This window comes from Typha angustifolia, chromosome 11 (assembly GCF_048772165.1).
Source record: "Typha angustifolia cultivar Huaian chromosome 11, ASM4877216v1, whole genome shotgun sequence".
NCBI lineage: Eukaryota > Viridiplantae > Streptophyta > Magnoliopsida > Poales > Typhaceae > Typha > Typha angustifolia.
In genome coordinates, this window is record NC_133249.1 from 2,023,476 (window position 1) to 2,047,265 (window position 23,790).

Genomic DNA, 23,790 nt, shown 5'->3' on the forward strand with positions numbered 1-23,790 from the left:
TACATATAAATATCAAATGCCAGTTAAGAAGTATTTTATTTACTCAGAATCTTGAAAATAATTAGCCTATCTTTCATCAAGTAAATGGCAGTTTTACTTGAACAAAAGAAAAAGATCATGTAAATGAGTAACCTTTGAATTCTCCTCCACACTAATATGTGCCAGGGTGAAGTTGGCACGAAATTATATACCATCTTCCTTCCAATCCTCTTAGTCTGACCTGTAAGTGAGAAACCCAATAATTCAAAAACTATCATCTTAGCAATTAGACATGGTGCTGTTTCGACTTCAGTTAAAAACATGGCCAAAGATATCTCAAAATAAAGAGCAAAAAGAGTCCACTATATGTACAAAAACTAAAAAGAAAGTCTATGCGAATCAGGATAATATTGAAAATTCACTACGCTTAACGGCCGTCACTATTTTGCTGACAAAAAATAATTGGCCCCAATCAATGAACAAGAGAACCAGAAACAAGGTTGGACGTTACCATATCTGAAGTGAAAAAAAATGTCATTCCAACAGCATCCTCTAATCCATGTTCTAATATCTCCAGGTTTCTTAACTGTGGATGCTATCCAGGTTTCCCGTCTGAAAAGACTAAAGAAGCGGACTTGTTAACAGGGTTTCTTTCATAGAATATGTGACTCATCATTTGTACAGAGAGAAGGCTTCAGCTCAACTAAAAACTTCTCTTCAAATCAGTTGCTTTGAGGTTGGAAATGAGAAGTGTATTGCCAGTTTGAAAGTACAAACATTTCCTCTATGTAACATGCAAACATTACCGTCACTCCTGGAGTTGAATTTGATTCATTCTGTTGAACCAAATTGAATGCAGAATCATGTGAAAAAGGTCATATTTAAGTGGCTTGGCATGCCACAGGAAGTGTTTCTGCAACTTTACCACACGATTGTGCATAGAAATATATCGCCTGAAAGAAATTCCCAAAAGTATATTTTTCAAATTTGGTATATCTTTCTCTGCAATAACTACTGAAAAAGAACTCCAGTCCAATACTTCATCAAAAGGTAGCACAAAATTGTCAGCAATGATAACTGGAACACACTCATAATATATGGCTTCCACAATTCTAGGACTGTTTACTTCGTATCCCATAGGACAGATGCAGAATTTACTCGACTTCATGTGTTGGATGTAAGACATTTGTCGCGAGACTCTGTTTGGCAGAGGGCCATAAATTTTCATATCTTCATCTTTCCCATCCCAATGCTTGAGAAGGATTGGTCGAACCCTGCCATGAATGTTCCCAGCAAAAAAGGCAAGAATAGATCGCTGAGAAACTGCTCGTCCGCCGACATATCTGAGAGGCCTCTTCGGAGTCCTGATTGTTGTTTCTGGGAGGGATACATCCTTTCCACGAACAAATATTCCTTCTGAACTATCTGCATTGCATAGAGCTTTGATGGTATTTTTACACAGTTCATCATGTGCCGTTGTTGTGTAAGGCCCCTGAAAAAATTGAGCAAAGAAATGTGGGAATGGTTAACGAATATGCTAACAGCAAAAAGGATATCAAAGTGAAAAAAATCTCACATAGGCCAGAATTAGATAAGTTCTATGTGTAAGATTTATTACCCAATTGATGAGTTTGCTAATACTGTGCAAATTTGCATTCATGATTGGCAAATAAACCCTTCTTTTCAATGATTAACTCTTCATTGTAGTTGATCACTAGGGAGGGATATTACATACATAGCTCAGTGGTTCATAGTTGATAACTAATAGCAGAGTATCACAGCATTTTATTCCTAAAGACCTAACCAAATAATGATAATCACAAGCAGCAAAAATCAGAAATTAAGCCTACAAAATATGATCATTTTGAAGGAGAGGAAAATTTTATTCTACAAATCAGAAAATTGATATATGTTATTTGATGACGCATGTAAACTTACCCAATCATGGCAAGCAACTAGAAAATGATCTGCTCCTCTAGTGCGGTTCCAAAAAGGATATTTTGCAGCTATCCTGTTCACGTAGTCCCTTAAGAAAAGTGACAGTGGTCTAAGATTATGTGAATCAGGCACATAAAGAGCAAGTTCTAGCTGGCGCGAACTATATGGTAGATAGAATAAGTGAGCTTTGCTTGGATCTTTAACAACGAATTTCTTATTCTCCTCCATCAACTTCAAAAACCACCCTTCAGAAGCATATATTCCTTTAAGATCAGGTGTGTGGAAAATTGGCCTCTGACCATCCTGATAGATGTAAACTTTTAGTATGCGTTCCATCAGTTCATAGCTCCTGAAATATCACAATTTGTAACTGCAGTCCAGTAAACAAACAGCTAAAAATTCTAAATTATTAGCATGCAAAATTTTGGTATTAGAGCACACAATACTTACTGACTTCATACTCCAAGTTAACATCCATTTGAATTCTCCTAATATTACCTCTTGAAAACTGAGACGTTCCTGAACAATGGAGCATGAAGATCCGGATCATCAACAACTAAAGGTGCATTCTCGATCTCCTTCTTGGCATATGTAAGCGCCTCATCTGGCGACATCCTCCAATAAGCTATCTACGCAGAAAACTAAGTTTCAGTCACCTTCAATATTTATCCGATTAAGATTAGAAAACTGAAGCGGTTACCTACCTCTCGACGCAACGGTGTCGCCTTTCTGCCGCCATTACTAGAATCCACATTAGAGGAATGAGAACTCCGGACTGGAGGAGGAGGAGGAGCAATCGACCACGCAAAGGACGAATTGGTGCTGATGGAGTCGAGAACAGAGGTGGCTCGCCACGGGATTGGCTGGAGAACTGGAGGCGGGGGAGGAGATTGGGACGAGCCAATGGACAATGGATAAGGGATGTAGAAGGTGAGAAGAGCGGTGATGGCAGTGGTGAGGACGGCGGCCACCAAGATCCACCGCCTCCATCCGGAAAAAGCACGTCCGCGGCGGAGGCGGCGGGAGGTTCTCAGATCACCGGCGGATGAACGGATAGGAGCCGCCATGGGAGGTGGCGCAGAGGTCGGATTAGAAATCCGGAGACGGATGAGGAGGAGGAATAAGACAGCATGACGAGAATAGAGGTAGTTCTCGAATTAGATTATAACGGTAAGAGAGAGAGAGAGAGAGAGAGAGAGAGAGAGAGAGAGAGAGAGAGAGAGAGAGAGAGAGAGAGAGAGAGAGGCGAAAGGAATGGAGAGGGAGAGGGGGAGAGGAAAGAACGGGATAGAGATTGAGACAGGATGCAATTTGGCCATTTCTAAGCATAAGACGTTCGTTTTTTTTGGATTAGTAGTCACTCAAAGCTACGCGCCAAAGAACGTCCCCCAGCAGGGCCAGCATAGTTGAGCTGGAAAAGTTTGCCATGTTCTATCGCTAAATAGATTATAGTGACAAGTATGGAAATAGGTCACGGATTTTTCGGTGGATTATTTGACGCTTATAGATTCTGTAAACAAGTGATATACACTGGTAGATTGGTAATTGGATTTTGATGTGCTAGTTTAAGCGAGGAGAGGTAGAGTGGATTAATTGGTGAGATTAGAGAGGATAAATACATGGTCTGCTAAGAGCTTAATACAAGTGGAGATCATTTGAAAAGAAAGTGAGTTAAACATATCATCTGCATATTTTTTTTTTTTTATTGGAAAACAAAAGGGTTTATTTGGTTCGATTGGACCCAAATGAATAACAAGGACCACTCTCACAAATCTACGCAAGGTTGCATTTCTTCTCACAATATATTTTAAATTCTTCTCAAAAAAATAAAAAAGAAGAGTAAATGGTATCAAAGAAGCCACGGTGAATACGAAGATCAAAATTGAGCTGAGTTGCTTTTGTAGGTAATAAGTAAGCACGTATACGACAATCCTGCTTGAGCTGATCCTCAGGTAGGATTTATTAACGGGCATCGGTGTTTCAGAGTCGCGTCTCTGGAGCATCAAGGTACTGAAGCTTTTGTATTGGAGTATTCAAGGTGTTGAAACTCCCTTTTCTGGTCCAAGAACAAAGCATAGAACTAGAAGATTCTTCCAATAGGTTTCAGTTCCCGTGGCAAATGATCGTAATTGCCAGAATCTATATCTGCTTGGTACATAGGCCGCTTTCCAAAATTCTGCATAACGCCTTCAGCCAAGTGCTCTTTGCTTGGTGTCAGCATAACATAATTTGGATCTGCCCTTTGATAACTGTGAAAAAAGAGAAGGATGTAAACAGTAAACTAGTTTTCGCTGATCAGCCACTGGCAGCTCTTTGCGAAGAGCATCATTGAAACCTATTATCCTCATTAGACATATGATAGCTTATGTAGGCATGCTTAAAGAAAGATTAGTTAGGCAAAACCTGGGTTCCCTTAGATCTTCGACACGGATTCCAAATCCGTATGATGTTGTCCCATGCAAGCGGTCATTAATAGCTGAAAAGACAAGATAAAATAAAGGTGACTTCAGCAACAGTTATTTAATCATATCAACGAGAACATATAATTCTGCAGAATAAATAATATGTGCCAAAGAAGTCAGGTTACAAGAAACATGGACTTGACTTTCAGTTTTCAGGATATCCAAGCGGCAATGATCAAGCAATACAACTAACATTTCAAACAAAGCATGGCGTAGTCACTATTACTCATTTTGAGTTGTAAAAATGTAAATTTTGTGCGTTTCAATAGTGATGCGTGTAACTCCTCAAGGCTATCCAAGTAAAAAAAGGCCTACTGTAATCGGTGTGAAATCTTCAATATACCTGTAATACTAAATGTAAATGAAGGTTTCCACCAAGATTTGAATGCCAAAGAAACAGAAGAGTTGAACGGGCCCAATTTCCCCTAAAATAGGAAAAAAATGACAGTAATTTATCGACATACTTTCAATCTATTACAAAAATGTAACAAACGGAAAATCTCTTACCTTCAGTAAGAAGTTCTTATTAGCTTGCCAACTTGCAGCTAACTGAAATGAAGAAGAATCAACTTTGCCCAATGATTTATCTTCAATCCTTGAGGTCATTGTCAAATAGAATCTCAGAATCCATACTCCAATAAACTACTATATAAGAAAAAGAAAGATATGTCCATAGAGCAAGATACCTTGTTGACAATTCAAGACCAAAGTCGATGTAATTTGTAATTCCAACTATTTGATTTTCCTCAAATGGATTATTCACCTGTTTCGTATAAGGAATAGAAGTTTAATTGACACTTCACATCCACAGAAAACACTCTAAACATCATGCAATCTCAATCTCATCACCCAGCAACCAAGCTAATAAGGAAAATTAGACATCTCGACATGTTACATGCACGGAAAAAAGTGCTTCCCACATGAGTACAGTTAAATTTTTAACTGGTCACAAGGAGAAGCACAAAATGTAAGCATGCCTTGTCTGAAATGGATTTCCTCATTTCCAGATATTCATTAAACGGCATGCACACATAAAGTTAATTAGCTCTGGTTGAAAAAGTGACTGCTTGGAATTTATATGATTACAGTGCCCTCTGATAATATTTGTCTCTGCTGCTACTACTGTTACCACTATAGTACATTTACAGAATGACATATAATCTTACCCTTCGTTGAACCACAATATGCTGATAGAAGGATGCAATCAACTGCACCAGAAAAGAAAATGAATTAATGATTGCAGAATATATCTTGAGTCATGACAGTATAAGAATGGTAAAAGGCAATTAAATGATAACAGTTGTTTCCAAAAGCCAGAGAAATAGCATAGAATAATGATAACGACAAACCTGTGAACTTCTGACAAGCTCAAGGGCAAAATTAAATGAAGGGCATAGTGGGCTGCTCGATCCTACTCCATAACTGATTGCGTAACTCCAATTCTTTAAATCCTTTAAGCACATAGGTTGCTTGCTATCATCTAACAAAATATAAGATGAACAAGGAACAATGAAAAAATTGCAATGCACGCATTTTTATGTACAACATACACAGGCACTTACGAGGTGGCTTGTATTGCACTCCCGCACATAACCTTCCTGCTCTACCAACCAGCCATGCACAAATGGGCTTCTCACCAGACACTGCAAAAGAAGAATAGCGATGACTAGAATGAAATTTATGTTATATTGAGATTTGAGAACCGCATATATATTGCAGGAATTTTCCATTATAACAAGAAGAAAGAAGAATTGCCTGCAATCATGTACAGATGTGCTATATGTACTTTACTAAACATATTACTTGTTCAACTCTAGTCAATAACTGGCATTCTACAAATAAGTTTTCCCCATAATGGAAACAATGTAACTTAAAAATTCCATAAAAATGTATTTGTAGAGCAACTTTTCGAAGTAGGCATTTGCCTAAGGATTCTATTCCACTGTAGTAAATGCAAATGTGTGAATGTAGGTCTATCATATGCTTTGCAACACTTTAAGGAGGAACTCCATCAACTTACATCCAACTAATGCTTTGTATTTGCTAATAGTATTGCAAGTCTTTGCATGAGAAATCACAGATATTTGCTGTTTAATCAGACACACGGAAGGAACCCAAAACAAAGCTCACAAGAAGATTTAGTTGCAATCACGATGATTACATACTAGGGAATGGCATGAAGGAAGTCCCAAAGGATAACTTCTCTGATCCATATCTTAAGCCCATGATACCATAATCTTCTAGATGCACCCTGCATATATGAGCAGAACTTAAAAACCACCTTGCTAAGTAATTAAGACAACTTATAATTAGGAAGTGATACACTTCAAATAGAACCACAAATTGCATTGTTATATTATAAGGGGAAGGAAATAACTGTAAGAACTAAGAACATCACTGGACAGCATATTGATAAATAAAATAAAAAACTCTAAACTCCAAAAAAAGATTGAAAATGTTCTTTTTTCTAAAATAATATGAATTGGATGACAAAAAGGTGAGAGATGACTGATCAAAAGCAACCAGTTTAATAGAAAACTGTTGTGCACACCTAAGCGAACTACTTTTGCTTTGAATTGGAAGCAAGATGTAAGAAGTAGTCAGAGATGCACTCATGTAGGCCTAATATTCTCCCATAATTCCGTTCCCATCTTTATGCAAAGACATGAAAAAAGAGGAATCTAGATGTGGTAATAGAAACATACCTCTTTGTTGTCAGCAAAGGGAACACACCAAAAGCTCCAAATCGATATTTTGGATAGTAAGCACATGACCTCAACCGCAACATCCTAACAAGCAAGTTAACAGGTGGATAAGAAACTACAACAAATTAAATTAATAATGAAAACTTTTAAGAAGGAATTATTTCCAAGAACGATTCTTACGGTTCAGAAGTTGACACCAGAAGGTCCATAAAAGTGTGAGGATGATCTAAGTCCCTATAATATAAAAAGCAACAAGAATGATGCACTGCTGAGAACATGATTTTGGTTATTTATAGCTAAAATAAACAATAAAAGCAAGAACCTCTGCCAGCGAAACAGGGCACTTCCTCCAACAACCTTCATAGCTTTTTCATCAAGTGGGGCAGAGACCTGAAAGGATTAAGGTAGGCAAATATTTTCCTTCCAAGAACCCAACATCCACTCTTCTTAGTCACCTACAAGGGCTACAAGGACCCTTATTCCAACTGAATATGTATGTGCACACACACACATTTAACAAAGTCAAGTATCTCCAAAAATATTGTCATAAAGCAGCCTATTGATACTATGGACCTATGGTTAGAGGAAAAAGGTAGGTGACAGACATTACATACATATAGCCCACCTGTGTCAATTTTCAAAATGTTTCTGAATCAACAACAATTTAAGGAGTTGCATGAGCATATTTTTATCTGAAAAAGTTTATCGCATTACTGATGAAGCAAGAAAATATCTTCCAAGATTATATTCCACAATCAATACATGTCCTGAAGGAAATTCATCCCATTGAAGACTAATTGATCTGTATAGAACATTTACGTGTATACCAGATAATTTATATATCAATACATCATGCGTTAACTAACATTTGTTTAGTTATATTGGAAAGCGGATATACAAAGGTCATGTGTTTATGACACTATAATTTCCTTAAGTTCGATTATCTATGCCCATATTCAGGGATACACATAATCAGAGCAGAACATGTTATCATTTATTTTAACAAGTACTCATGTGCCAATGATCAAAAGAAAAGTGATTAGCTCAGCAGAAAAAAGTTAGTACTTCCATTATTTGGAAGATTACAAAAGGCATGCATGAGGAGTTGAGGATACAATATGTAAACTCACAAGCACATTCTTGTTTGGCAAGGGTCGTTTACGAGAAGTATAACCGACCAGAAAAGAAGAAAACTATAAATATATTAAGTTGACTTCTATCTATGTTTTTAAGGATACAGTTGCAACCAAATCCACATGAGGATCTTCCAAGGGCTTCAACATTATCCTAGTGTTAAGATGCGCTGCTTGCTCAATGTAGTCCTCAAAAAGACAACGCAATGCGAGCTTCCCAAATAGCAAGTCGTAAGCTGGGACTAGCATCCTGTGCATCAGTAAACAAAGCTTAGATATAGACTCCTCAATAACGGACTTAGTTGTATGAATAAGATCTTAAAATTTTTTTTCCCTGAATATACAGTTGAATAATTCCAATTTAATTAACTAAGGACCAGCATTGAGATGAATATATTCCAGGCTCGTGATTTCAAATACCAAGATCCAAGCTTGTGACCTCAGAAAGACAGTTACATAATAATTCACTTAAACATAAAAAGTAGAATAATCATATGGATTACTTCCGAGATCTGAGAATAAGCAGCAAACGGAACCGAATCCCATTTGAAACCCTAAAATTATGACGAACAAGTCGATCCATACCTCGTTCGGGCTGCGAGGGGAGGGAAATCGAAGAGAGGAGGAACGAGAACCATGGGAGGAGGGGGTTCTTCGCTGGAGAAGTAACTCGTGATGTTGCCCATCTCGGTCGTCTATGTCTTGGCCTCCTTTCTTCTCCGACAGAGAAGTCGAGAATTGTTTAAGACTGAAGAGAGGAGGAGGTCGGTCGTTCGCTTGGTTATCGAATCCCGCTCTTTTCTCCCGAACGCTGCGGTTCTAACGCAGAGCGATGCGGTTCTACCGCTTCCGAGAAAATAAACTTGTAATGAAAGAAAAGAAAAGGAAAATGAAAAATTATTGAGGGAGAAAAAATAACTTGCGATGTATTTGAATAATAAATTTATCTCTACATAGAGAGAATGATACTGAAATATGCGAAATGATGAGAAAATACAGTTAATGTTACTTACTAATATATTATTATTATTATTATTATTCGGAGAGTTGCTCGAGTGAAAATAAACTATCCGCTGCTTAACTCAAACTCGAATAATTATTATGAGTATAATTGGTTTGGAGGAGCAATTTAACAGTGCAATAACTTTAAGTAATATATCAATAATATTTAATTTGAAATAATAATTTAATTATAAGTATAGTTTAAAATCTAAATTAAATAATGTAACATATTAATTAAAATTTGATGAAAATATTAGTGTCTTTGTTGGGGCTCTTCAATGACAAAATAAATAAAAATAAACTATACACGAGACTTACTCCACATGACCAGAATTAAGCAACCAAATCGAACCAATCAGCACGCAATTTATCAAACCCAACCCCGCATTCCACTCTATTCCGCTGGAACAATCCAGAGCAGAAAAAATAGTCCCCATTTAAACCAAAAATTCATATCCAAAATTCCCCACTCCACAGCAGCTCAGCTGTCTTCCCATCAATGGCTGGTGGTGGTGCTGCTGCTGCTGTTACTGCCTCTACTTCTTCTCCTCTCTCCTTCTTCCTCTCCTCTGCTTCTCCTCCTCGCCGCATCTCTCTTCCTCTGAAACCAAGAATCCCCAACGCTACCCCCAAAACTCCCCCACTCCTCTCCTCTTCCACCCTTCGAATCCTCCTACCCCAAATTAAGCTAGACACCGACCTCCTCTCCTCCGCCGTCGATTCCTTCTTGGTCCTCCTCGCTTCATTGTCCCTCTCCTTCTCCCTCCTAATCGCCGACATCCCTCCCGCCTCGGCGTTCGTGGTCACGTCGCCGAGGAAGCTCCAGACCGACGAGCTAGCCACCGTCCGGCTCTTCCAGGAGAACACCCCGTCCGTGGTCTACATCACGAACCTCGCCGTCCGGTGAGTGATTGGATGGTTGGATTGGTGGATTTGGATTGGATTTGATCTGGATTTTGGTTTTCTAGGCAGGACGCGTTTACTCTGGATGTGTTGGAGGTGCCGCAAGGGTCAGGGTCGGGGTTCGTGTGGGATAAGGACGGGCATATCGTCACTAATTACCATGTTATCCGAGGGGCCTCTGATCTCAGGTTGGTCTGAGGCTAATTCCTCTTAGAAACTAATCGCGTTTGATTTATATGCAAAACATGATGATGTCGATTTGAATGTTTCTTGGGATTAGAGCATTACTGACTTGAATTGTCCCATGAGAATCTCCACATTGAAGTATGAAAATTGACACACGGTTTTCCTAGATTATATAATAGCAAGAAATTTCTGCCTAGCGTGGTGTTAACTGAATTGTAGTATTATGGCTTCATATTAACATTGCTTGATGCTTTTTTGACCTGACTGCGGTGATGTTTAACTATTCACTGAAATGACATCATTTTAGCTGTATATTTACGTAATTCTTCATAAATTCACCTAAGCAACTTAATTAGCTAAATAAATGGAATTGCCTATTTTTTCAACCCCTACAGCACATTTTATGAGTTGATGATATATGGATGCTGACACTGGAACACTCTCAGTTTGATTAAAATGGTGTTAATGCAATCTTAAGCATCAAATAGCATTTAGAATGAAGCTGGGGTAATCACATATGATGTGTGATGAATTTGCCTGCAACAACATCTATTGGAGAAATAAGGAGATTGGATTTAAGGTGGACTAACTAAGTCTACATTCTCATTTACTAGATTACCTTTTAGGAAGTATGAGATGAGAAGAAAGTCATGGAATCCTGGTGAATAGCTTAACTTGTGTTTCAAATGTTACAAGCACAAGCAAGAAAGTTAGTGGATATCTTTTGCCTACATATATGCTTCTCTTAGTCTCTTAGTGTTAAACTTTTATAATTCAATTTTATATATAATTTTCTTGTTATTTGTCTAGTTCCAATGAAGGTAATGCTAGACTTGCTAGTTTTATACAGGGTCACGCTTGCTGATCAATCAACTTACGAAGCAAAAGTTGTTGGATTTGACCAAGACAAAGATGTTGCTGTCTTGCGGATTGATGCACCACAGGATAAGTTAAGACCCATACCAGTAGGTATCTCTGCTGACCTACTAGTGGGTCAAAAAGTTTATGCCATTGGAAATCCAGTAAGTATGTCCTCTGGCTATGATAATTATATTCTCTATTGCAATACATTTAAAAGGATTACTACACTATATGTATCTATACATGATTATCCTATTCTCTATTGCAATACCTTTAAAAGGATTACTACACTATATGTATGTATACATGATTATCCTATTCTCTATTGCAATACATTTAAAAGGATTACTACACTATATGTATATGTACATGATTATCCTACTTATTCCTTGTTTAAATCTAAATAGCTACTACATAATGTAGAACAATTATGATAAAATTCTGATGCTGGTCAAAACAAGTTAAGTTTTAATACCATGAAGTTCTGCATTAGTATATTTGGTTCCTGACTTTCACTTGAGTGCTTACCTGTTATATTTTGTTGTTAGAATGTAGAAAAAAGTTGAATTTATGTAAACATAAATTTTTAACAATTGACAAGAGAACTTATGCTCTTCTATATTTATGTGAAACTTGCAGTTTGGTCTTGACCACACACTTACTACAGGTGTTATCAGGTTGGCAGTCTTCTTGTATACTTATTTCTGCACAATTTTTTTTTTGTTTAAATGTTCTCAGAGTACCAAACCTGATTTCTGCTAATAGAAGTTTGCAAGTTACTTATGTGATAACCTGGCTTGTTAATAATGATTAAATACCTGTGCCTTTCTCAGTGGTCTGCGGAGAGAAATCAGTTCTGCTGCCACTGGACGTCCTATACAAGATGTTATACAGACTGATGCAGCTATTAACCCTGGTAACAGTGGTGGACCATTGCTAGATAGCTCCGGAAGCTTGATAGGGATAAACACTGCTATCTACTCTCCTTCAGGAGCATCCTCTGGTGTTGGGTTTTCAATTCCAGTTGATACAGTGTGTCCTCTTTCTTTGAAAATACTGTACTGTTATAAGTTATTATATTAGCTCATTTCTTTCATGCTTTTCATTTCTTCTATGGTTTATGGCCATATATTTGTGCTTATTATATATTTTTCCAGGTCGGTGGTATTGTAGACCAGCTTGTAAAATATGGAAAAGTTACAAGACCTATTTTAGGGATTAAATTTGCACCAGATCAGTCAGTTGAGCAGCTTGGAGTGAGTGGAGTGCTTGTTTTAGATGCTCCTGCGAATGGACCAGCAGGCAAAGCGGTATCACATAGTTTTTTCTTAAATACTGTTGTTTTTATCTTTTGTTCTCACAAATATTTAACCTAATAGCTATCATTCGTCTGCTTTTCCACTGGCATGCCATATCTCTAAAAAGTTATGCATATATTCCAGATGATGGAAATAATACCATGATTAAAGAGTAGATCCCATGGATGATTTAGATATCCAGGAAGCACTACCCATATTCAGATAAATTGCATGGATCTGACCTGTTTCCAGCCCTAGATAAGGTGGAGATTCTAGAAAATGTCCTAAAATAAGTCTTCGGGAAAGCTTTAGAAGCACGTAACTTCTCAGAGGTTATGCTGAGTCCAAATTATGTCGCTTTGGGTTGTGGAAAGCATCAAGTGCTTGGTTTAACTTAGACTTGATAGACAACAACTTTTTCACTCAAATACTTTGTTTCCTGAAAATTGCAGGGTCTCCAATCAACAAAACGAGATGCATATGGTCGGCTTATATTGGGAGATATTATTACATCTGTGAATGGTAAAAAGGTTACAAATGGAAGTGATTTATATCGAATCTTGGACCAGTGTAAAGTTGGTGAAACGGTAGTCTTTCCTGTCTCTGTTAATTTATTAGAAAATTGATGCTTGAATTATTCTTTTGGCATGCTGCATTAACCCAAGTATATTCTCTTACTTAGACATGAGTGATTTCTTTATTTCTTCTACTTCTGCTGGAAATGATAAGGAAAGTGTTACTCCATCTTTATTGGAGGCACTTCAGTTTAAAAGTCATCGCTGTATCGCCTGGTAAAAGCCTACTCTTTCCATTGGCATAGGTGCCTTTGCTCGACTTTGCATCCCTTTGTCAAATAGTTGATGATAGTCAGCCATAGTATAACTGTATAACATTTAATATGTTGTGCGATATAGATTGAACACCTTTCCTGATATTTACATGCACTTCTAGCCTGAATAAAGCTAGTCTATAAAGCATGTATTCTTACATTTATTGCACCTACTGATGCTGTCTCAAACTTTATGTCGCCCAGTCTCAAAACGTTAACTTGTTAGGTAATAACTGTCTGTAAGATTAATATTGTTAAACTAGCAGTTTAGCAAATAGTGGTAAGTAATTCCTCATAATCTCTGTTCTCCTTGTCCTAGGTGACTGTGGAAGTCCTACGAGGCGACCACAAGGAGAAAGTCCCTGTAATCCTCGAGCCTAAGCCTGATGAATCATAGACATCAAAGATATGTTACAAATCTCTTAACTTGTACGTTTGTGTATACAACTCTTCCATGGAATATTAGAATTCTTTTTTAGAAAACCGTGGAATATTGGATATATCTTGTATCATTTGGATGCTTATTGAACAGACTACAGAGCTCTGTATATATTGTTTTCCTTTATATAGTCATGCAGCAGAGATTACCAAATTTGTACTCTTCCATCTGATGAAACTTCTTTGGTTGTTTTGAGTGCTTGACATTTAATAAAGCTTCAAACATTGATGGAGAAAGAAAGATGTATGCAGATTTACCTCCATTAATCTCTTTGATTCTTCTATTACACTTCATCCCTTATTCTTATCGAAGCAAAAATATGGTACAATATGCAATGCACCAAAATTTAGAAAGGAACTCCTTAAAAAAACCTACTAGGTATTGATGTTTTATTTTAATTAAAAAAATCATGCATCATACAAACCCTCTTAACTTTATTATAATTTACGGCCAAACAATAAACCGTCACTCAGTTTAAATCTCCCAAGCTTCAAAGTTACAATTGACAAAATCGTAGTATCCCCCAATTAGCTTCAGGCTCTTCTTCTCCAAACCTTCCTTGACGAAGGGGTAAGTCTTGAGGTTTTTGAGGGATACATTTACTGCCTCCTGCAAACATTTGCAAAATTAAATTCATTCAATTTCAAGTTTAACTACTTTAGCGGGAAATTTTCTCTTTTGGCCCCCAAGAATTATTTCTTTATTATAATTTAGCCCCTAGGGCCCCTTACTGGAAGACGAGGGAGAATACGGGTACCTTTTCGCATTTGGCGCATTGTTCGGGCAAAGGCAATGCAGCGTGGGCAGCCTTCACGTTTTCTTTCGCAGTAATACAAATCTTCACCCAATCCTCTATGAATTCACTGCTCCAAAAGAAAGAACTATCGTTGACTTTTTCTCCACTAAGAAAGAATTGCATGGGAAATTTAAACCAAAAATAATACATTTTTTGTAATTTATATGTCGCAAAAAAGCTTTTCAGATTAATAAGTACATTTAAGAAATAAGTTTACGTGTTAATAGTTCCGTCGTCTTTGACCGACATGAGCCCTTTGATCCCACCACAACGGCTGTGACCGATCACCACGATGTTCTCCACCTGTCAAAGTAATAATTGCCAACTCTAATTTAATCATATATATAAAATAAAACATCAACTAAGAATTAATAATGGGATTATTTTACCGACATGTAGGTGGCGCACAGCATACTCTATAGCTGCCCCAGTGCCCGAATACTTCGTCTACAACGACACGGATTGAAAAAAAAATAACATCATTAATTAATTGGATAAGCAAATGGGCGTCTTAATTTAGTTTTATAATTAAATTAATGTAATGACTGGATTAATTATATTTATCTATCAAATGGTAGGGTGCGGCTTGTCTTTTCTTAGCAAATGTTGAGGCTGTATTTGTAACTAATAAAAAGAGATAGTTTTATTTGTAATATGTTCAAAATATAGGGTGCTATTTATAATTTTTTTAATGAATAATAATGCTGAAGTTTATATATACCTGGTCATAAAGTGGGACCATATTGGCTATGTTACGCACGATGAAGGCTTCTCCAGGCTGGAAATTAAACACCACAGAAGGGCAAACGCGGGAGTCCGCACAAGCGAACACCATGAACTGCAAACGAAAAATATATATATTTATGCGGTCACAAGAATAAACAATGGAATAACCTAACTTTATCCGCACTCTAATGCTTGGTTTAATCCGTAACGAAACAGAACTGGCTTCATTAGAAACTTGATTTAGGTGAGAGTGGGGTAGGAATGGATGTAAGAGAGACAATATTTGACTTTGAAAAAATCTAATTGCCTGCACATGGTGTGTTATGTCTAAAAGTTCGTTCAAAATTGGAGTCTAGATCACTAGATGGGGAGAAGACTAATGCATAAACAAATTGTTATCTTTTGACTTTAAAAATTCTCTCTCTCTCTCTCTCTCTCTCTCTCTCTTCTTCTTCTTCTTCTTCTTCTTCTTCTTCCTCCTCCTCCTCCTCCTCCTGGATTCGGTGAGTTTGATGTAGCAAAGAAAAAATCTCTACACTCATCCTATGTACATGTGCCACCGTGATTCATATACTAACCTTGGGGCTCTGTCCTTCCGCAAGTTTACCGAACAACGCGGGGTTCTTCCTGCAAAAAAATGAATTAACGCGAAGGTACGAGAGATCCACAAACTAAAAGAATTAACACAAGCTCTTACTGCGATCAACTACTTACTCGTAGACCTCCTTCTTGAAGTGCTCGAATCCGGACTTCATCCTCTCCATGGCCATGCTCCTGCTCATTTGCACAGTCTCTTATTCACTTGAATGATTCGTTTCAGAAACAATCGGAGTTATGTTGGAAAAGAGGAGGAAGAATGGAAGATTTGAGATTCCACGTACCTTGTCTGACTCTCTCTCTCTCTCTCTCTCTCTCTCTCTCTTTGGAGATTTGGGGGCAAAAGGTGATACCTTTGGGAGGCTTTTTATAGGAGGAGGTGGGGGATATATGACTATATTCCTTTTGGTTTCCCTGGAATTGAATGTTTCAGTATCAGCTTCCCCGTATACGTCGCCGAGTTTGGTGAAACTTTCCAGCTTCTTACTGTTTTACTGGCGCTAAAGGCGGCGAAATTGGCCGATAGATAATAAGGTGGTGGTGGAATAATACTATTTTGAGAGTGGCATCCAACCATCCTGATCATATATAAGATTATATAAACATTATAGAATTAAAGTAGATGCTACTGTATTTATTCTATCCTATTCAACATCGAGCTTAGACTAATAGACACAGGATTAGTTTGCACTGAATCTTTATTCCTTTTTAATGAGACAAAACATACAACACGCAATAGAATAAGGCTAAAGTTTATGACGTTACAGGCAAAGGATTTTTATGTGTTCATAATGGAAAACAAGTCTAACTTGGCTATATTATATGCCTTTGGATAACATCAAATGACATTTGTGAACAATGATGTACATTTTTTCTTTAAATTTTTAAAGAAAATTTTCGTACAATTAAATTTAGAATGACGAAACCGATAGATGTCGCTCTTTCAAACTACGCATTGGAGTGGATCGAGATGCACGCATCGGTAAACATGCTTTAATTTATCGCCGTATCCATCTCCCTCAATAAATACGACCTGATCCAAGCCTTTAAAGAATAACTATATTTGAATCCATTGTAATTCATTTCTTAGAAGAATTATTAAAACTGTCCAACCTATTTTTTATTTATTTCTTTCTTTCTTTTAGAGAAGAAACCCGTAGGCATAAATAGTCTTAATACAAATTGAGAAAGGACATAAGCTCCCAACTTAGCTACAGCAATGCCAATAAGCATTACAAATTTACAGTATGGAAGAAAACAAAAGGATATCTAACTTAAGGGCCTAAAGTAAAAATATAACAATAAGCACAACCATAGTAAACATATAAGAGGGTTTCTCCCGTGTAATAGAATTAATTTTTTATTAATAATCTTGCACATTATTTTTTAACAATTATATTATCTTAATATTTTATTAAGTAAAAGATATATATATCATTAATTGAGAGTAATGTATATATATATCAAAATAAAGGTATTAATATCTTTTATAATTAACTCGATGAAAGTTTAATTACATTTTATCTTTTTGATTATTTTTATTATTTACATATATCTCCCATTAGTTTAAGATTGACTTAAATTAAATTTTAATAGATAGAGGTAGAGAATTATATTTAAATTGAAGTTTATCTCTAAATAATCAAATTTAAATTATTTAATATTAAATAATATCTCCTATAATTAAGGTATAATTATATTTAAGAGAGAAATCTCAACGAAAGAAAAGAAAACGTGTAGAGCGCTTCTTTCGTACCGTAAAGTTAATTATTTATCAATCACTTTGAAGATCTTCAAGGGTATAACAAGAAAATTGGGAAGTTAGGCACACGTAATTAATCTTCTTAACTAATATACTCTTTTTCTTATGTAATGTGGTTTTGGAACCGGTACTGGAACCGGTACCGGGTATGAAAACTAGCTATTATAGCCGTTGGATTAAGATTATAATTTTTAAAGTTGCATTGAAGTATTTGCCAACATATAAATGCAAAGAGATCTAAATTCATATTGTGGCTCGATCGTGATTGAGCTTAATGGACTGAATCGAATTCCATCCTTATCCTCTAAAAGAAGCCCATATAAATTTCATGGGCCAAGGAGAAAAAACTTTGTTTCTAATTTACCTTTATTACCCTCCTCATTCAGACCCAACAAATCCTTTTATATAGATATTTATAATTAATATTAACCTTAAAAAGTGCTCTTTCTCTGCTTAACTTTTTTCCCCCTATTTATGACTTAATCTCTCCGCGAGTTTTCTCCCAACGATCTCAACTCTCTACGTCCCTACTCGGAGAGGAAGTTTGGAATAGCGAGCCAATCTAATCCATCCTGCTGTCGCCATGGACGATTCCAAAGACCAAGGTATTATTTCCCGCGCCGTAATCCCTAATTCTCCAATACTAGATGTGATCGCCCTAGGGTTCGTGAGCAATCCGGTACCAATTTCTTATCTTTGCGAACGATTAACGTGATGCAATTCTTTACTTTCATTCTTGCCCGTGGAATTATGCCGTCCTCGATCTGGTTGTGTAGTGTTCTATGGATATGGGTTCATAGAAAGAGCATAGTAATAGTCGTCGTAGACTTATTCAATGGAGAATCACACTATTAGCTCATGGATGGGTAGTTGATTTTGATTTATATAAATAACTTTTTTTATTACCTTGATATTCTCTCACTTCTTATGTAATTTATCTTTCGATGATGGCGCCACTAATACAGGGGAGAGAAGGGCTATGCTTATTCTTTCTGCTATATATGATAATATATTAATATGTCAAGGCATCAATATTGCTTGCCCTATTGATGGAAGAATTAGTCTGTTGAAATAGTCACTTGTGACCAAATTAGCTCGGCACATTGTTATCTTTTTGGTGTCCTGGCTTTGGAGATGCATGACCAGTCTATGCTCACTGTTTAGTTGGCTAAGATGCTAGAACTTAAAAGTGTATTGTATAATCTTCCTTTGTAACTTTAGGGTCTGAGGTGTGCAAAATTGTAGGTGGAACACAGCAAGAGTTCAAGGACGAGATTGACACAGAAAAATCAGCTTTTGCAATATCCAAACCAATGAGGGAGGAGCAAGTGCAAAATGCTGTTAAATTTTTGTCACACCCAAAAGTAAGGGATTCCCCAGTCATTTACAGACGTTCTTTCCTTGACAAGAAAGGACTAACAAAGGAGGAAATTGATGAAGCCTTTCGTCGTGTTCCTGTAAGACTTGTCTATACTTATTTTCATTTTTCTATTAAATCTTTAGATTGTTTGTTTTGATTCTCACTGCTGAAGGTCCTATTCTTTCATTCCATTTTTTCTCTAATCAATTGGAAATGTATCACTTTGGCAGGATCCACCTTCAAATGCTACTAATGCTGGGGCTACTACTAAGAATCAAGGTAAAGATATTTAATGATATTTTTATCAGATATTTAAAAAAGCTTAGATGAGTTTTCATTGTTCGCAACTTCTCCCTTTTTAATGTTTGCCATGTTTCTTTTGCATTTAGCTACTTGGTATTTTGATACTTTCTTATCTTTGTCTATAACCTTATTATGATTTCAACATCTGTGAGAGCAGATATCCAGGCAAGGTCGTCAATGGTCTTGGAGCCTCAAGTAACTGCTCAGATTCAACAATCTGCAACTGTTCCTCCCAGTGCTCTATCTGTAGCGCCTAGCTTGCAGCAATCCAGGTTTCGCTGGTCCCGTGCTTTTCTTTCTGTTGGGATACTTTCTGCCTCAGTAGCTGGAACAGCATTTTTGTTTAAGGTGCCAGATGTTTCCCTCGGCCATTCTGATATTGCCAGGACAAAGTTCACCTATTGGATGCTTTTGATGTGTTTATTATGTTGTTCACTCTGAATTTGTCTATATCATTACTCATCAGCCTGTTTTGCATTTCTCTGTGCATAACATTCTTGCAGAGTATGATAATTCATAGACTAAAAGCATGGATCCAGAAGGTTGTAGAAGAAGAAGGTGCTTTAAAGAAGAATGATAAATCAAGACAAAGCTCTGCCGATGCAGCAGCAAAAGCTGCAAAAGAAGCGGCCTCTGCTGTTGCTGTTGTGGTTAAAGTTGCTCAAGAACTCCTGAATGCAAAAAATGAAGGTTTATTTTTTTTTTCTTGCGTCAATGCGTGGATGCTTACTGGCTTCCAAATTTTGTAAACCTGTTCTCCATTTTCTTACAGAGAAGAGATATTTTGAGGCACTTCTCAGTGTGATTAAATCCCAAGTGGAAGAGATGAAATTGATGGGCAGTTCTATCCGTGCGTTGGAGAATTCAAGGGAAACAAAACCCCCACAGGAAACTAGAGGAGAAGAGTATATTCAGTCTAAATCATGGAATAGTAAGTCAATTGAAGTACTTATCCTCTATTCAAAATTATTATTCTAAACAAATTATATTTCTTTGTTGTATACTACTCATAAAATGTCAACTCTGGCATACTTACTGGTGTGATCCACTGATTAAGATTTTATCAGATTATATTCTAATATTATGAAAGAAAATTTTGAGCAGTCAAGTATGAAGTTGTCAGGTTCTACTGTCGACTTCAAGTAAAAGTTTATTGGAACCATGACAAAACATTCCACCTTTTACTGGTACCAGACAGTTACTTAATAGACATTCATATAATCCCACTAATGATTCAACGGTAGTTTGAAGCAAGGTTAACATATGTAGTACTTGGACTTGACGTCTAGCATGCAGTATGGGAACAATGCAAGTTATTGTTTCAACACCACTTTATTAATTGTGAAGCGCATTAAAATGAATCAAAGTTTGGACAAATAAGTGGAAGAAACAAATTTTAATTTCTCTTCTCATTTTTGTTTGGTCAAATAGATTGGAATTTAAAAAAAAAAAAAACTTTCTTTTCTCCTTAAAAATTCCTCCGCTTATGGAGAAGTTTGTTTGATAGTACTAAATTTTATATTATTGATCAGCATGTTCATTTTTTGTTACTGTATTTCGACTGTGCATATCTCAGCAGCAACTACCAATTCTTGGGGAGTTCCACAGGTCAGCCAGCCAAATTCAACCCTCTCTTCTACCAGGGTAAAATTAACTTCTCTGCTGTCTCATTGGTGTGCATGCATATAGGATTCCTTTTAGCTGAATTTATCGATCAATTGTCCTTTTACAGCTAGTGAAAGTAAATGACACAAATAGCAAGGATTCTCATTCAGGTTATCATCTGAGTCTTAGTTCTCAATACATTTCACTTAACAATTGATTTTTTTTCCTTCTGTTATCTGAATAAATGCTCCTGTGTAGTGAGGACATCATCTGCACCTGCATCAATGGAGCCTATAATGGCACCATACTCAAAATCTTGTATGGAGGTATCTCTCACATCTTACCTGATTGTATTGTTCTTTTGTAAGAAATTTCATTTTGAAGAGGCTATACTTTTTCCTCTTGCCTAGAATTATATTAGTTATTTAAACTTCTTGTTCAAACAGTTAGTATGATTTTTTATTCACTAATAAGTTCTAGGACACAACTCATGTTATCTTATAGTACTAACCTAGACAAACTTTGTCCTACAATTTTAGTGTTGCTTCCTACAACTCATGCCTAATAGAAGTATATTGTTTCAAATGTGTAAGCATGAACCAAAGCTCAAAAACTCTTCGACTTGTCCCTAAGTGACATTCTAATCCTCAGATTCTACTTTGCAGATCATAGAAATGGTGCAAAGAGGAGAGAAACCTCCTAACATCAGGGTATATTGCTTGAATAATTACATACATTTTCTGTCCTTGTTCAATAGTTTAGTTTTACCCATTTCTTTTTTTTTTCCTTCTCCTTCACCTGATGTCAGGTGATCGACGACATGCCCCCAGATCCTAATCAGCCAATACGGAAACCTCTTCTGGCACCTAAGCCCAAGGTTTGGACTCCAGATATTTTACATGTAATTTCATTTTGTTTCTGTGAGCATTAAATTTTACTATGTCAGTTTTTCACTATCATCTGCAAATGTTCACAAAATTTAGCTGATCATGTCTGGATCCTTGAAGATAACATACGTAGGATTCACAAGGTGTGGTTGTTATTTGTTAAGGTTATCATAACCAAGTCACATATGTACTAATCAAATAGATATGCTGAAATTGTGCTTGTGTAACTTAAATATCTTTTGAATTAGAAGCTGCATATGATTAACAATTCTCTTTTTCTTCTTTTTTTTTAAATCATTTTGAATGAATTTAAACTTAAAAATGGAAGCACTATTTAATTATTACTAGCATCCTTGGTTTCCAACAAGGCAAGCACTCATTACATTCTTACAAGCATCCTTGGTTTCCAACAAGGCACTTTCTTTCTTCGATTAGCCTGGCCAGGATGTGAGACCAACAGCGATATGGTTGATACTTGGTAACTGACCCTGAAATGTGGAGTCCTTGCAACTTTAATTCGTGCAATGGAAAAAAAGTTTATATGACCATGATTTTGATGGTTAAATGAATAAATAATTTGTAACATATGGTTTTATAAAAGGGTCCAAGTGCTTTCACCAAATGAGTGGAGATGTTTAGATGACTTTTTGACTGCTTAATTATATAGTAGTCAAATCTTGATCTAGTACAACAGTAATGTTGTCTAAAGAAAAACACTAGTATAAAGCTAGAATTTTATATTTCTTTCAAAATTTATGGGCTAATACCAGTTAACTGTTGTTGAACAGCCATGGGAGGTCATTCAGCAGCAGCAGCAGCAGCAGCAAGGTTCTAGTTACGTTTTCAAGTCCCCGTGGAATGGACAAGAACTGAATTCTAATGTTCGAGAAGATAATTCAAAGATGAATGTTATTGATAGTTCAGAGCCACAGTGGAGAAAGAAGACTATGAGGATCACAGAAGTAGAACCACAAATAGAGGAAACAAAGCAGTTCTCTTCTGCAGTGCTATCCAATGAGCACCTTAATGAAGGTTGGGTTCCCCTTCAGCCACTGATGCCAGAAGCTGCAGATTCTATCAGAGAGCCAAAATCATCCCTTCAGAAGCAGCAGTCTGGTGATGAGAGTTTGATCGTTTGCTCTAATGGAGAAGATTACAATCTAAAAGCATCTGAACTAGTAGTTTCATCAGAGAGCTATGGTAGTGTTTTGATGGACCTCAATCCAACTGAATTACACAAACAAGATTTTGGCCTCGAAGTTTAGTGAGGAGAGCATGTAAGAGTCACTGGCAACATCTATAACAAGTCAGATCAATGATGGGAAAATAAAAGGATATTGGTACCTGTTCATATGGATGATGAGTGAGATAGTTCATATTACCACCAAACTGAAGGAAATTCATGAAGTATAAACAATGCGGAAGTGTGAGAGAATTGCTCCGTTGTCCATTCTAATCCCTCATATTGGATCTCAGGAACAGATATCCAGTCATACCTTGGATATATCTTTGTAAGTTATCAAAATTGGAGGTATACTTCATCCTTTGAAGCCTTTTCCGTTCTTTGTCTTCATTCACCCTCTTTTATTTCTTGTAATCCCCTTTTCTCCCTCATTCTAATTTCCTTAATATTGTTGGAAAGGAATTGGTATAACCCTTTTCTCTCAAATGCTAGTTGGAAATATACTTCAGTTGTAGGAAACGTACATGCTGTGATGTTTTGCTAGTCGAAGGTACATGCTGCAGCACTTGTACATCAAGTTGAACAAGGGCATCTTAATGCAGAGAGTAACAAATGTTATTTTGTGAGAATACTACAGAAAAGACAATTTATTACGTGGGAAAACTAAGAAGCTGATGGACAAATTTATAATCAAAGTCAGTTGTTCCGTCTTTATATCCGATGATGTCAGGTAAATAAAAATAAATTCTGATGTCAGTGACACGAAGTAAAGAATATACGATAAGCAACTTTGTTTATAGTATGTACGCAATTGTAACGTCTTTATATGGCCTTTC

General features: G+C 36.6%; 6 protein-coding genes across 9 annotated transcripts; 3 read left to right on the forward strand and 3 right to left on the reverse strand.

The window, feature by feature from the left end:
- Positions 1-79: 79 nt before the first annotated feature.
- Positions 80-1,220, forward strand: LOC140770108 (uncharacterized). The gene is given in 2 exon segments (XM_073111108.1): positions 80-931; positions 933-1,220. Coding segments are annotated over 2 exon segments (240 nt in total). The 5' UTR covers positions 80-832; the 3' UTR covers positions 1,074-1,220.
- A 930-nt stretch (positions 1,221-2,150) lies between these two features.
- Positions 2,151-3,147, reverse strand: LOC140769784 (uncharacterized). Its single transcript, XM_073110653.1, has 3 exons — positions 2,622-3,147; positions 2,416-2,546; positions 2,151-2,220 (listed from the first exon to the last, which is right to left on the reverse strand). Exons 1-3 carry the CDS (start codon positions 2,982-2,984, stop codon positions 2,151-2,153), a joined length of 564 nt encoding a protein of 187 aa, XP_072966754.1. The 5' UTR covers positions 2,985-3,147.
- Positions 3,148-3,680: 533 nt separating this feature from the next.
- LOC140769731 (uncharacterized) lies at positions 3,681-9,092 on the reverse strand. Its single transcript, XM_073110580.1, has 14 exons — positions 8,803-9,092; positions 8,323-8,467; positions 7,407-7,474; positions 7,265-7,318; positions 7,085-7,168; positions 6,545-6,630; positions 5,942-6,022; positions 5,729-5,859; positions 5,546-5,587; positions 5,066-5,142; positions 4,887-4,974; positions 4,723-4,804; positions 4,321-4,393; positions 3,681-4,166 (listed from the first exon to the last, which is right to left on the reverse strand). The coding sequence occupies exons 1-14, from the start codon at positions 8,901-8,903 to the stop codon at positions 3,998-4,000; spliced, it is 1,281 nt and encodes a 426-aa protein (XP_072966681.1). The 5' UTR covers positions 8,904-9,092; the 3' UTR covers positions 3,681-3,997.
- Positions 9,093-9,645: 553 nt separating this feature from the next.
- Positions 9,646-13,861, forward strand: LOC140769730 (protease Do-like 1, chloroplastic). Its single transcript, XM_073110579.1, has 8 exons — positions 9,646-10,122; positions 10,188-10,310; positions 11,159-11,330; positions 11,809-11,846; positions 12,003-12,201; positions 12,327-12,479; positions 12,920-13,054; positions 13,616-13,861. Exons 1-8 carry the CDS (start codon positions 9,719-9,721, stop codon positions 13,691-13,693), a joined length of 1,302 nt encoding a protein of 433 aa, XP_072966680.1. The 5' UTR covers positions 9,646-9,718; the 3' UTR covers positions 13,694-13,861.
- A 118-nt stretch (positions 13,862-13,979) lies between these two features.
- Positions 13,980-16,352, reverse strand: LOC140769732 (carbonic anhydrase, chloroplastic-like). Of its 2 annotated transcripts, XM_073110582.1 has the most exons (8): positions 16,139-16,352; positions 15,972-16,031; positions 15,836-15,884; positions 15,253-15,369; positions 14,925-14,978; positions 14,749-14,834; positions 14,493-14,598; positions 13,980-14,344 (listed from the first exon to the last, which is right to left on the reverse strand). In XM_073110582.1, exons 2-8 carry the CDS (start codon positions 16,025-16,027, stop codon positions 14,210-14,212), a joined length of 603 nt encoding a protein of 200 aa, XP_072966683.1. In that variant the 5' UTR covers positions 16,028-16,031; positions 16,139-16,352; the 3' UTR covers positions 13,980-14,209. The 2 variants fall into 2 exon arrangements, with proteins under 2 accessions (XP_072966683.1, XP_072966682.1); XM_073110581.1 differs by lacking the exon at positions 16,139-16,352 and having other exon boundaries at positions 15,972-16,132.
- Positions 16,353-18,065: 1,713 nt separating this feature from the next.
- Positions 18,066-23,473, forward strand: LOC140770972 (peroxisomal membrane protein PEX14-like). Of its 3 annotated transcripts, none has more exons than XM_073112312.1 (12): positions 18,066-18,221; positions 18,862-19,073; positions 19,207-19,255; positions 19,437-19,627; positions 19,783-19,969; positions 20,052-20,210; positions 20,856-20,923; positions 21,012-21,054; positions 21,143-21,210; positions 21,550-21,594; positions 21,693-21,785; positions 22,560-23,473. In XM_073112312.1, the coding sequence occupies exons 1-12, from the start codon at positions 18,200-18,202 to the stop codon at positions 23,034-23,036; spliced, it is 1,614 nt and encodes a 537-aa protein (XP_072968413.1). In that variant the 5' UTR covers positions 18,066-18,199; the 3' UTR covers positions 23,037-23,473. The 3 variants fall into 3 exon arrangements, with proteins under 3 accessions (XP_072968413.1, XP_072968415.1, XP_072968414.1); XM_073112314.1 differs by having other exon boundaries at positions 21,693-21,761; XM_073112313.1 differs by having other exon boundaries at positions 20,859-20,923.
- Positions 23,474-23,790: the final 317 nt, after the last annotated feature.

What these genes read in the sequence shown, in the direction of transcription:
- LOC140769732 (XM_073110581.1), bottom strand. Translation starts at nt 16,039, where the DNA reads ATGAGCAGGAGCATGGCCATGGAGAGGATGAAGTCCGGATTCGAGCAC. An exon ending in TTCAAGAAGGAGGTCTACGA is followed by an intron (nt 15,885 to 15,971) that starts GTAAGTAGTTGA and finishes ATTTTTTTGCAG; the next exon opens with GAAGAACCCCGCGTTGTTCG. An exon ending in AATGCGCCAAATGCGAAAAG is followed by an intron (nt 14,345 to 14,492) that starts GTACCCGTATTC and finishes AAATGTTTGCAG; the next exon opens with GAGGCAGTAAATGTATCCCT.
- LOC140769731 (XM_073110580.1), bottom strand. Translation starts at nt 8,903, where the DNA reads ATGGGCAACATCACGAGTTACTTCTCCAGCGAAGAACCCCCTCCTCCC. An exon ending in CCTTTGCTGACAACAAAGAG is followed by an intron (nt 6,631 to 7,084) that starts GTATGTTTCTAT and finishes TCATATATGCAG; the next exon opens with GGTGCATCTAGAAGATTATG. An exon ending in ATAAGAACTTCTTACTGAAG is followed by an intron (nt 4,805 to 4,886) that starts GTAAGAGATTTT and finishes TTCCTATTTTAG; the next exon opens with GGGAAATTGGGCCCGTTCAA.
- LOC140769784 (XM_073110653.1), bottom strand. Translation starts at nt 2,984, where the DNA reads ATGGCGGCTCCTATCCGTTCATCCGCCGGTGATCTGAGAACCTCCCGC. An exon ending in CGACACCGTTGCGTCGAGAG is followed by an intron (nt 2,547 to 2,621) that starts GTAGGTAACCGC and finishes TTTTCTGCGTAG; the next exon opens with ATAGCTTATTGGAGGATGTC. An exon ending in AACGTCTCAGTTTTCAAGAG is followed by an intron (nt 2,221 to 2,415) that starts GTAATATTAGGA and finishes TACATCTATCAG; the next exon opens with GATGGTCAGAGGCCAATTTT.
- LOC140769730 (XM_073110579.1), top strand. Translation starts at nt 9,719, where the DNA reads ATGGCTGGTGGTGGTGCTGCTGCTGCTGTTACTGCCTCTACTTCTTCT. An exon ending in CTTACTACAGGTGTTATCAG is followed by an intron (nt 11,847 to 12,002) that starts GTTGGCAGTCTT and finishes TGCCTTTCTCAG; the next exon opens with TGGTCTGCGGAGAGAAATCA. An exon ending in TTTCAATTCCAGTTGATACA is followed by an intron (nt 12,202 to 12,326) that starts GTGTGTCCTCTT and finishes ATATTTTTCCAG; the next exon opens with GTCGGTGGTATTGTAGACCA.
- LOC140770972 (XM_073112312.1), top strand. Translation starts at nt 18,200, where the DNA reads ATGGACGATTCCAAAGACCAAG. An exon ending in CCTGAATGCAAAAAATGAAG is followed by an intron (nt 19,970 to 20,051) that starts GTTTATTTTTTT and finishes ATTTTCTTACAG; the next exon opens with AGAAGAGATATTTTGAGGCA. An exon ending in CAACCCTCTCTTCTACCAGG is followed by an intron (nt 20,924 to 21,011) that starts GTAAAATTAACT and finishes GTCCTTTTACAG; the next exon opens with CTAGTGAAAGTAAATGACAC.